Source organism: Marmota flaviventris, chromosome 6, assembly GCF_047511675.1.
Source record: "Marmota flaviventris isolate mMarFla1 chromosome 6, mMarFla1.hap1, whole genome shotgun sequence".
NCBI classification, from domain to species: Eukaryota; Metazoa; Chordata; class Mammalia; order Rodentia; family Sciuridae; genus Marmota; species Marmota flaviventris.
In genome coordinates this window covers 89,371,846-89,384,951 of record NC_092503.1, presented here as the reverse complement: position 1 = coordinate 89,384,951, position 13,106 = coordinate 89,371,846, and the positions used below count along the sequence as shown (strand labels likewise).

Genomic DNA, 13,106 nt, shown 5'->3' with positions numbered 1-13,106 from the left:
GACTACAAATTTTCTTCATAGTCATGTAAACCCTAGGAGAAAAAATAACTTGAAAGGTACAACAGCACCTTAAAAGACAAACTAAATCTCAGTTTGGAGATTTGCTCACACAAAAATATAGTAGAAATTTGGTGGTAGCCTCAGAGACACCAAATTAAAGTGTTTTTTCAATCTTTTTCTCCAAGTATTTTTTAATATAAAAAGGGGTATTTTAGTTGTCTACCTCAAAGTAAGAAGATAAAATTTTATCTTTCTGCTGTTAATGGCAAGGAGCAATAACTAAATGCAGACTTTTAATAAATACACACAAATGATGAACATACATATTGGTATATGAACTTGTATGTGTATATATGTAACTACTAGATTTAAATTTAAGGTGTAAATTATAAATTAAGGTCTAAATTATATACAGGTATAAATTGAACAAGGTATAAATTAAGATTTAATTTATATAAAGTAACATTTATCCTATTAACTATACAGTTATATGTGTCTTAACAAATGCATTTCATGTTACTATCACCACAATCAATATAGTTTTTTGTTCTAACAGATGTAGAACAGTTGTTGTATAATGCTACTTTTTGTTATTGTTGCTCTGCTGTGTTGGAAATTGAACCAGGGCCTCATGCATGCAAGCAAGCTTTACCACTGAGCCATATCCCCTGTCCTAATTTCATTTTTGAAAGCAGCTCACCAATTTTGTGGATGGAGAAAAAGTAGTGTAAAAACCAGGTGCATGAAATTGTGGGCATGGCTCTACATCAGCAGTGTAAAAATAGTCCCTCACACTTTCCTCATGTCTATTCTCCTGGAAAGTGAATGTGCAGATATGTCACCTGCAGAGCCTCCAGGGTTGAGCCCTATGGCCCCTTCATTGCCTTCTGCTGCAAGAGACTGAACTTTCAGTCTCTGAGTTCACCCATGTGGGTCCTATCTCTCTCAATGCAAATTGACATCTCTTCATGAATTTAGTCCTTGAAACAAACATAGTTGTACTTATTTTTGTTCAAAAAATTATCAATAGTGAGTTTTCTTAGTAGTCTTGGAAACAGTAAAATTAAAAGAATAAAGCATACAACTATAGATTATCTACTTCCTGTAATAATGTCTTTTAAACCAATTTCTCCTGATATCTCAATGGACTCAAGGAAAAACAGGTAAATAGCACATCTAAGACTCTACAAACATACTGTTCTTGCTTTAAATTATATTTTAAAATTTTTCCATAAGGAAAATAAAATAGCATTTTGTAATTTTTAAGTAATAATAACCTTTATAATGAAAGTAAATGCAGAAATCTCATAAGAGTAATTTGTCTAAAATGTATAAACTGTTTGAAAGTAAGGCCTTATAACAGAAATTTCTCCTCAGTGAGAGGTCCACAGTATATCTCAATTGAAAAAGCTCCAATTGTAGCTTTTTCTTCATCTTCTATGTAGTTATTTTCTTAATTACAAATCTTTGAAAGGTGTCAGCATTTCAGGGCCAAATGTATAAATTACTTGTATCATGCTTTTGTGGTCTGATACTTATCACTAATTTCTGTTAGTTTTTCTCTAATGTTATTTCAGCTGCTGGCTTTCTCTTGAAGGAGGGCTGCTGTATGCTTTTGTTGGACCTGCAGCCGCTGTTGTCCTGGTAAACATTGAAAACTACTTATTTACTTTCTTAGCCGGAAGACTTAATTTGGTTCAATTAGAGTGGCAATTTTGATAAAGTATTTGCTGTGCACAAATTTTAATGTTCAATGAACTGTTACTGTGCTTTGAATATCAATTGCTTTCAGTTCTTTAATACTCTAAATATTCATATTTTAAATACTGAAGAATATTAAATTGGGGAGTATGGTATTTCTCTTACAGTCATTTTAGACTTGTGAAGAACTTTGAGTTTTAATTAATTCTTACTCTTCAAAATATAGAGCCTCAATTTGTAATGTTTTGAACAACCCACAATAAAAATTAAAAAAATAAAAAAAAAAAAACAAAATATAGAGCCTCATTATTTATTATCATTTATTACCTTTTTACTATTGGTACAGTATATATAGTTATTAATAGGGAGATTTCTTCAAGGCTGTTACTACCAAATATCAAATATATTTCTTAACCTCAATGATACTGATATTTTGGACTGGATATTTCTTTGATGTGGGGTCTGTCTTGTGTATTTTAGGATGTTTAGCAACATCCCTCTCCTCTACCTTGCACATTCCTGTAGCATCCTCTAGTTATGGCAATCAAAACATCTCCAGATATTTCTGATGTTCCCTGGCTCTTAAACATAGGGGAAAAAAAAAAAAAAAAAGAAACATTTAGCCAATTGATTCTCCTTGGAATCACAAAACACTTCCTTAAATCCTTAATTTTTTTTTTTTTTTTGGTACCAGGGATTGAACCTGGTGTGCTTAACCACTGAACCATATACCCAACCTTTTCTATTATTTTTATTGAGATAAGGTCGCTTAGGGTTTCACTAAGTTGCTGAGGCTGACTTTGAACTTGAAATCCTCCTGCCCCGGTCTCCTGAGTCACTGGGATTATAAGCATGTGCCACTGTGTCCAGCCTTAAATCTTTTAATTATGGTAATGTGAAATTCCCTACCAATTTCTCTCTCTCTGAGGTTATTAATTATAAATATTACTTGTCTAGACAATATCTGGATATAATAAAAGAGGAAAGAAATGGTCTTCATTAAATACAATGATTCATATCACTGTACAATTAGAATTCTAGTTGGAAAATTACTGTTTGGCTTGAAAAATTAATTCAAAAAATTGGAAGCTCATGACATTTTTCTTAACTCTGATATTTGAGTTTTCTTCCTTTCAAGTTTGTTCTCCCTCCTCTAAGCTGTAGGAAGGAGAGGAAATCGTTCCTGTTTTCTAAGGGGGGGAGGGATAAAAACACTCTAGGCATGATGTTAGAGAAGACCACAGGGAAATCAAAACCATTAGACACATTTTTGTCTGCTGCTTTGAATTTTTATTTAATCAATAGAAACATTTCCCTAAGCTACTAGGTTAATATACATATAACCCTAAAATGAAGAAATAAAGAGTATGTGTATAATTGAAACACCAAAGAAAGGCCTTTGGAGTAGTCATAAATTCCCTCCTGAGTAAGTTGTAAATTAACAGAATCCGTGGAATGTACATTTTCTCTTAGTGCAAATAATGAGAAGTACAAAGATGAATAAGTGTTCTCTTGATTAACTGCTATCTTGTCAGTGAAGAGAGACACCTCCTAAGTCCCTACTTAACAGATGTGCTTTGACTCTTCTTTACAACAACAATTTAACAGATTTCAGCTTTATATTCACCATTTGCAATGGCAGAGAGGCCAGGATTACATTGATATTCTATTGCTCAGGGATCATGGAGGGTGAGAGGCAAGGAAAACAAAAGGAAAAAAAAAACCGTACTTTTCCTTGATTATTTTGGTTTCCCCATTGGACGGGTTTCCTTTATCAAGAGGTATTGATAGGTTAGAAAACCAAGGGTGCCTATCATGATATACTGCTGCTACAAACAGATGTTTGTCTGTGTGGCTTTTTACAACCTAACTTGAGAAAGAAAATTTTCATTTCAGCTGTCTTAATGCAAAAGGACTTTTAAGTGAGAGTAAGAGCCTTGGAAAGGAATTGATGAGCAATGCTCACTAGACAGTATTTTAAGAATTGATGCTCTCTGTCCCCTAAAGGTTCTAGATAGCTGAAAAGGCTTTCTCTTGCCTGGAAAAATAGTGCAACAACACTTTTCCCATCCCACAAGAGGGAACAGCTACCCAGTGTGAGGAATGTGGTCATTCTGTATTCCCTGCTTAGCACTCTTGGTTTCCCACAGCTCACCCTAGCCTCACGCCCTGAGATGCAAAATCTTTTAGCTCTTAAGCGTAGGGTAAAACTCATTAAGCCAATTGATTTTATTTAAGTTTTTTTCAAAAAATAATGCCAAATTGATATAGTATGGTACCATTTAAAAGTAAGGCAATTGAAGGTTAATTTCCCCAGTGTTAACTGCAAATCATAGGAATTAAAGTACTTGGTGTACTTTAAAACTTACAGTAACACACCACTGTTAAATTGTTCTATATGCCTTTATGCACTTAATTAAAAGGTTTGAGAAGTGCTTAATATCACTACTTTTGTGACTATAGAACTCTACAGTGGTTTTAAATTGATAAAACAGAGACCGAATTCCCTTCAAAATTATTGAAAGGTCAACTTTGTTTCTGTTTGACAGGTCAACATGGTGATTGGCATTTTGGTATTTAATAAACTTGTTTCCAGAGATGGGATCCTAGATAAAAAGCTCAAACACAGAGCCGGGTAAGCTGCAATTGGTGGATTTTGAAGGTTCTTTGCCAGTGAATATCATAATCCAATTCCAAATCCTTGTTGACTGCATTTGACTGTGCCTCAAATTCTGTTCTTGATGTCCCAGTGTGTCTGGTGGATTGTGCCTAATGTTTCTAATGTTCTCTTCTTAAGTAATATGACCAAAAATCTCAAAATGATTTAACAGATTATTAAGAAAGTCTAGGTTTATTTGACTGTGTTGCCAGCTTGTCAGTTAAGAAGATTAAATGTTCAGGAAGGCTGGACTTAAAATAGTTGTCCTTAAGTAAGGATTTTCAAAGCCCTTCTACTTTTGGTCACAAAGTACAGGAGGGTAGATGGAACACAGTGTCACTATGTGACATGACTGAGCTAGGACAAGCAAACCCAAATAGTACAATAATACTGCATTTTCTTTGATTAATTGTAGATACCAGAAAAAAAAGTCTTCACTTAAGAGAATTACCTAGTCAAATGTTATTCTTGTCTTATATTTTCATTCTTTATGACATGATTTTGACCCTAATTTGCTAGCAAGAGCTATTCATAATTTTCACTTGCATATTTTAACCACTTATAAAATTTAGAAAAGGATCTACCTTAATTTTGCTGTTATTACAGTATCTCCCTATCAAATGACTTAACATTCATATGCAGATTGATAGCACCTTTTCAAGGTTACATCATCACCTCATCATAAACATTTATAGAAACTTGAATGAAATACTAATGCCTTTAATTTTCCCCCTGTGTCTATAAAGTTTATAGTTTTCACCTTTCTGTTAAATGGCATCAACATTGAAAACTTGTCTATGTAATAGTTTGTTTTTTAAATAATTTAGGGTATTATTTAATAGTGACAGTATTTGATTGGCTCCTGATGAGAGCTTTAAATCCTTTGGTTTTTACAATCTATGCAATGATTTATAAGGTAAGATAGACCAAGTATCTAAACTAGTAAATAGCCAACTCTAATGGCTTTCAATATAAAATTTTAATGTTATTCATATCGAACATTGAAACTGCAGTGGAATAAAAAAAAACATCATTGGAGTTCCTTCTCGAGGGAGGGTCACTTCTCAGAGACAATTGCACTACGGATTAGTCCCATGGCATCCTTAAATAGAAAGGCTTCTACTTAGTCTAGATACTTGGACATGAACCTTTCACAAGATTATTGTTGTTAATCTGCCACATATGGTTGAAATTTAAGTCCAAATTAATCATAAGAATAAATTGATCATACTGACTACTGGGTATAGAAACTCAGCTCTGCTATGATGGTATAAACTTACATAATTTAAACAAAATAGTTGGGGTTGGTTTAAGTGCTTAGGATAAGGCTTCGAATCAAAACCATATTCAATATTCAGCTCTGCAATTTGCTACCTCTGTGTGTGTCTGTCTTTGGGCATGTTACTTCATCTTTTTGCATGTAGCTCGGTCTCCTCATCTGTTCAATGGGAACAATAGCTTTTGCCTCATAAAGCATATGGAATATAATGTGTATAAACTATTCATTAGAGGATCTGACAAATAAGAAACATTACTCAACAGTGGCTATTCCTCATTTCACAATGAAATAAGGAAGTGAAAGTGGATGTGTGTTTTCAAAACTCCCTGACTATCAACCAGGGATCTATGATTTCATCATTTATATAGTGAGGTCAGAAAAAGATGAGATAATCAAAATGAGTACAATGCTGAGGATTTATTAGATTATTAGTCAGTATTTATGTTCTCATTTAATTATCACAGTATTTATGTTCTCATTTAATGTAATGCCTAGTTTGTTTCACTTAGCTCTTTGTAAGAGATAATATAAGTTTAGAAGGAATGGCAACCTTGTTGTATTATGCATTTAGAAAAAATCCATATCAATCTACAAATTAACTATGACCATTATAATTTTAATGCCTCTAATTCTAAAAATTTTCTTCGACATCACATATGTCTTATGGGCAAAACTGAGTGAGGATCTTCTGGTTCAAAGGATGCTACTAGAGACAAAGAAGTGTTGGTAACTTACATGACCAGAGTAGGATGCTGATTACTGTCCAAAGTCAGAAAGAGCTATCAAATTAATGACTAAGTTTTAAAAAAGATTCTTAAATATAAAATGCTATTTTGTCATAAGTAAATATGGATTAAAATTTGTTCTATATTCCAAAGTATGATTAAAGGTAAACTTAACAAGAAATGGATGTAAAAGCAGTTAGGACAATAATAAAGAGTTGAGTGAAAAATTTAAATAAAAAAAAAAAAAAAGACTTGAGTGAAAAACAAATAATCACAACTAACTTAAAGAAATGTTGACTAGAACCTACCTGACTTAATAATTGACTTCCATAATTGTAAAAATTGTCCTTTTCAGGTTGTTTGAATATACAAAAATATCAAACATATCTTTTGAAACTGTGTTGTTATTTAAAATTGAAGCTAGGACCCAGACATTCCTTCTTCCATTTTTTTCTAATACTTTTTCTCTTTTCTTATTTTTTATAATCACTTCTTATTAAACAGCAAAGTATATAGTTTGTACTCAATAAGTATTTATAAAAGAATGTGTGAGAAAATGTTTAATAAATAATTCAATAGCTTGACAAGTTTTATAAAACCCCAAACATATTAAATATTTCTAATGCCTAAAATATATTTACCAAGGTGGGGATTATTATGAATTTACAATATATTTCATATATAAAATTATAATTGGAAAGAATAAGAGTAAGAAAAAACCCTGTGTGTCTTTTTATAATATCTTAAAAAGTAAGTTTAGTTTTCTGTATTTTTCTGCAGTGGAACTTTCTGTGTCATCTTATCTACCTGAATTTAGGAAGTTAATTTAGCAGAATCCTTAACAAATTTCATGAGATTTTTCCAAATGGAGATGGAGGGGAAATTTTCTTTTTAGGTAACCTGTTAGAGTATTAAAATAAACAAATCAAATAAAAAAATCCTAAATAAAATATTAAATAAAATTGGGAAGGGAATTACAACCTGTACATTTCAAGACCCATAGTAATTATAGGAACTGGCAGAACTCTTTGGAAGAGGAGTAATAAAGCAACTGTATTCCTGCCCTGGTGCCCTGGTTACACTGGAATGTATGGGCAGTTCAACTCCTTTTTTTTATATAACTAATTGAATGTTTTATTTTATAAATGCATAATTTCCATTGTAACAAAGAAAAAAGATTCTATTTTTCATTGAAGCTACTTGATCTACCATATAGACTATGTGTTCTTCATATTATATCAGTTCTGTAAAGTAATGTAAACTAGGAAAAAATCATTACATTTCCCAAGGTAATTTACCATTCATCTATTCCATTCACATCTAGTAAGAGTATCAAAGCTGTCCAAAAAATTAGCATCCAGCACAGTTTTTAACAGTTTGCTACAAGGAAAGTATATGTAGACCTTTCAGTCAGCCTCAAATAAAGACAAATAAGCATATTGAATACTAGTTTCAATTTGTAATCAGGAAAGCCAATGCTTAGGTTAAATCACAGTTTTCAGGGCTAAAATACTTGCTGTATTGGGTACTTGAAATCATTTTTTTAAATCACTTTTGACTTTTTAGTCTTGGTTTAGAAACCAGAGCAAAATGTCTTTAAATTGAGAAATAGCCATATCCATGTTAGAAGCACAACATCAAATAACTCATCCTCTGTAATAACAAAAACAATAAGGGAGTAATCCATGCCTTTGAAATATCAATATCATCAAATTTAAGATGATTAAAGAAGCTCAATGTATATCTAGAGCAGTGGTGCTCATTTTTGCTCATTCGCTGGTATAATCTATGGACTTTCAAGAAAAACAGGTGCATGAGTTTCCTCAAATTAGTATTTGGGGATGGGGCCAGGTGAACTGCTGTGTGCAACCACTGGGTTAACACCAATCTAGGTGCTCCTTTGGGTGCAGTTTCAAGCACTGTGGCATGCTCACTTAACCATTTGTAAACTAAACTAGACAGATTATCTCTTATATATTATTTGAGAAGTTTAGGTACATGTGACTGGTTTGGGTACATATGCCTTGGGTTGACTCAGTAAAGCAAGAGATGAGTGATTTAGATGTGTAATTTAGTATCATATTCCCTTACCCCCAACTCTGATGTCTTTTTTTTATTTCCTCATGAGATCTGCTGATCAAGCTATATTTTTCATATTTATTATCTAATCTAAGGGCTATCCATAAATGAGTATACTTATTTAAAAGAAATTCGACATTCCAAACTGTAAGTATCTTAACATTTTCTCTCTTCTGCCCCTTGAGATGCTTATAATTTGGAATGTCTGGTTTCTTTTAAATAATTATATATATTTAAATAATTATATATACATATATATGCAACTCTACTATAAATAATTAAAAAACCCATAGGGCAGTCATATTTTAGACATAGGCACCACATTGGAATAGACTTAAAGAAGTACACCACAAAAAAAAATTTCAAGGTGTTTTGGATTTCTATTCAAGGAATTTTTATTTGTTTTTCTCAAGAAATTTATGTTCTAATAAAATTATTTTTCAAGGGATGCTTTTCTTAAGCAAAATGCATGTCAAATTTTCTGTGTAGTATAATTTGTTTCTGTGATGTAGTAAATGGAATCTGAATTTACACATGAAGTCTCCTAGACCAGAATAGACCATTTAAATGCTGTAATATTGGAGCCTATAATAAATGTTCAGAAAGAAAATTGTGAACTTCAGATATATTAAATGTATTTTATTAAAAAAGAAAACTACCATTCTTTTTATTATCAACTAATGTTTCATCAGCCCCTATATTCAGATCATCCTAAAATATGGATAGTACATTGATGCTACAGGAAATCTCAAAGAACAAAGTTGTTGAGAGAAAAACTTTCTTCTACAATTGAAGACTCCTAACATACATATTATGTGCTATATATATGTATTATTTCTATATGTAATGCATGCCCCTATGTGGGCTTCTGAGGTTAATGTCTCAGGGGGCTTTAATTGATAAGTGTACCTTTTGCAAACAACAATGAAAGTCCTTGAAGCTAGGAGTCCTCACATGTTTGAGTACCAGAGGTCTGAATAAAGGGTTTTTGCTATATGTCTACACAAGCACATGCTTATGTTAATCTCAGTGTTGGGCAATTTTGATAGGGATATTTATGGTGTAAATGATGGAAATATGCTTTGCATGCAAGAAAGGCCCAGATTGTTAAGAGGTAAATGTTACAAAGATAAATTGTAGTAAAAATGCGTCTTTAAAACAATCTAGAGCTTTCATCTTCGATAAGTATACTTTTCTGTATGAAATCGTATTTAAAGCTTACTTTCAGCAGCAACTTTTTTTGGTGACAATTCAATATTTTGTTCTTTTTGTGGGTGTTCTGTTTGTTTGCAGTCAGATGAGTGAGCCTCATAGCGGTTTGACGCTCAAATGTGCCAAGTGTGGAGTAGTTTCAACAACAGCTTTGTCAGCCACCACCGCCAGTAACGCCATGTTAGTCCCAATCATTTACATCTTCTTGTTACAAATCTTTACAGTGCATGTGAGAAAATGCTATGATGAAAAATAAAATAGTGTTTGCTAATACTTAAATATTTGTAATTGGCAACTACCTTTATAACTATGTGGGATAGTGTATAAAAGAATAAATAAAACTCTCAAATGTTATCTGCTTTGTGGTTTCCAAGTTAATAGTCTTGGTGCCACATATAAGAATGCTATGTTGAACGGGGGTTTGGTTATGGCCTGGGGCATGACATGCAGCTACGTAATGTTGCTTTGTCTCTCAACAGGGCCTCTCTTTGGAGCTCTTGTGTGGTGTTGCCCCTTCTGGCTCTGACATGGATGTCTGCAGTTCTGGCCATGACAGATAAACGCTCCATATTGTTTCAAATACTTTTTGCTGTGTTTGATTCATTGCAAGGCTTTGTTATAGTCATGGTCCACTGCATTCTTCGGAGAGAGGTGAGAAATGTGATTGTTGTGCAAGAGATGAGTGATAATTGAAAGATATATGCTAAAAAGTATAATATTTTATTGTAATATCTTGATTTTCAGATTGAAGCTGGTCTTACCACATTATCTTAAGCAATGGGGATTTCTTTTTTTTTTTTTATTTGTATGCAAAATTTTATTTTTTTTTTTTATTGTTGGTTGTTCAAAACATTACAGAGTTCTTGATATATCATCTTTCACACTTTTCTTCAAGTGGGTTGTGAACTCCCATTTTTAGCCCATATACAGATTGCAGAATCACATCAATTACACATCCATTGATTTACATATTGCCATACTAGTGTCTGTTGTATTCTGCTACATTTCCTATCCTCTACTATCCCCCCTCCCCTCCCCTCCCCACCCCTCTTCTCTCTCTACCCTCTACTGACCTTCATTTCTCCCCCTTGTATTATTTTTCCCTCTCCCCTCATTTCCTCTTGTATGTTCTTTTGTATAACCCTGAGGGTCTCCTTCCATTTCCATGCAATTTCCTTTTTCTCTCCCTTTCCCTCCCACCTCTCATCTCTGTTTAATGTTAATCTTCTTCTCATGCTCTTCGTCCCTACTCTGTTCTTAGTTACTCTCCTTATATCAAAGAAGACATTTGGCATTTGTTTTTTAGGGACTGGCTAGCTTCACTTAGCATAATCTGCTCTAGTGCCATCCATTTCCCTGCAAATTCTATGATTTTGTCATTTTTTAATGCAGAGTAATACTCCAAGCAATGGGGATTTCTTAAGAGTCAAAGCTGGAGAGAAGCTTTAAGGAATAGTTCAGGAGCGCCCCTGGCACTCTAAAATGTGTGGGTCTGTGCTAAAGAACTCACAGCCAGAGGTACCAAGAACCAGGGAGAGAAGATTCAAGAGATGCTATGTGGAATGAGATAGATCTGTTAGAGAAACTGGTGCATGAGAGGGAAGGTGGCTTATGGTTGATTGGCAGTGTTCATAAATAAATAATACACTGATATTTCATGCTTCTACATACAACACATTCTCATTTCTCATATTAACTAAATTTATTTTTACTATAAAATGTTGAAGATTATTGGATAGTTCTTTTGTCTCTAAATTGTGGTTAAAGTTAATAAAGATTAATGATTTTGATATGGATGTTTATGTTCAGAAAATACAAAAGAATGTACCTAGTGGGGCATGATAGGCAATAATTATTTGTTCCTAGAATTGTACACCTACAATCATAGCATTTCTCTACATCATGGCTGAAGTTTCTTGTCAGCAGTGAGGGAAGAAGTTATTCTTCATGAGTAGAGACACTGACACCAAATCCACCCAGGACAGTGAAAGATTGCAGACTTGAGTTGATTAGGAATAAAATGTTGTTTTCCAACCAGGGTGAAAATTATTCTGAATGCTTTCAAGCACTGACACAGTATTTACAAGGTTTATGAGTCATTTTAGCATTTTACTCTGGGGATGAGTGGTGACTGAAGAACACATTGACACCGTGCCATGCTAGTGATTCTGAGAAAATGGTCTACTCTGTCATTTTGCATTATTTGGCTTGTTTGAGAAGTTTATTATGATGTGCACCTTGCAAAGAGATAACTGTGCATGTGAGTACACACCACATAGTTTGTACAATGAGGTGTGAAGGCAACCAAAGGCTTTAACCTGATTTACCAGGTGGGGAGAACAATATTTCTGTACTATTTCAGGAAGATACAGATGTCAGCAATATACCCACAGGTGTATTCTAAAGCCATTTTGTGAGAAAAAAAAAAACAGAGAAAACAGATGAAGTATGAGTTTATCCTGCAAGGGGAGAGGCTGTTTCATCATTTGGAAATTCTGAAATAATTTACAGACCTTACTTACTTACAGACCTGAGTACTCTCATCACAAATTTAGAATGTCAGCATTAAAATCTTCCAAATATTGAGCTACGTACCAAAGGAGTAAAAACTAAAATAAAGTTAAATGATAATTTAGGTTGTGGTCTTTTCTAATTACAACGTCTGTATTAATATTATCTCTATTTAAGTAATAGACTTATGCTAAATAAATAGACACATAATTCATTTTTAATGGACAATTAAGGATGAACTGTTACAGGCTTTAAGTGAGGAGCATGACATACCTATATGCAATTTTCAGATGGCATTAATACCTTAGGTATTAAGGAGGAGGAATGTACCCCATCTTTAAATAAGCTTCCTTTTTCTTCATAAATACGATTTCTAGATAGTCTTAGGAGATAATCAAAATATGCAGATTTTTAAGTGACAGACATTATGATGGCTTATTATCAAGTTTTTGCTGCTTACATGAAGAAAAATATTTGGCACAAAAATCCTTCATTTCCATCAGAACTTTTCCATACTTCCTAATTAGACTATTAACTGTCAAAAACATGATTTAAGGGCAATTAAATCAAATCATAGAATAAATGTCTCTGCTGAAGTAGATATCTGTAAATACATGTTTTATTCATTAATGGGGAATAAAAATATAGATATCATCTCTGTTATTGTTGCATTTTTAAAGATTAGTTCAAATTGAATAATTTTTGTAGCTGATAAATTAGTAGCATAACGTCATAACACTCTTTAATTCCAACACTGAAATGACACATCTTTTTTTCTTTTTTTGAACTTGAAAAATACCTTGTAACACTGCTATACATGAACAGATTTCAGTTGTAGGGAAAGTGTCCTTCAGAATTCTTAAGAGGAATTTCATTACTGAAAATGAAAAGATTTTTGTTTAAAAGAATTTCACATACCCATGGAACTTGTCACAGGAGG

At 33.0% G+C, this 13,106-nt stretch overlaps 1 protein-coding gene across 1 annotated transcript in view; it reads left to right on the top strand.

Annotated features, from left to right (window-relative positions):
- Adgrb3 (adhesion G protein-coupled receptor B3) overlaps nt 1-13,106 on the top strand; it is a 687,882-nt gene that overhangs the window by 633,504 nt on the left and 41,272 nt on the right. Inside the window, exons 21-24 of the mRNA XM_071613277.1 lie at nt 1,578-1,644; nt 4,251-4,336; nt 9,737-9,835; nt 10,135-10,306. Of these exons, the coding sequence (XP_071469378.1) occupies nt 1,578-1,644; nt 4,251-4,336; nt 9,737-9,835; nt 10,135-10,306 (424 nt within the window). The remainder of the gene's footprint in view (nt 1-1,577; nt 1,645-4,250; nt 4,337-9,736; nt 9,836-10,134; nt 10,307-13,106) is intronic.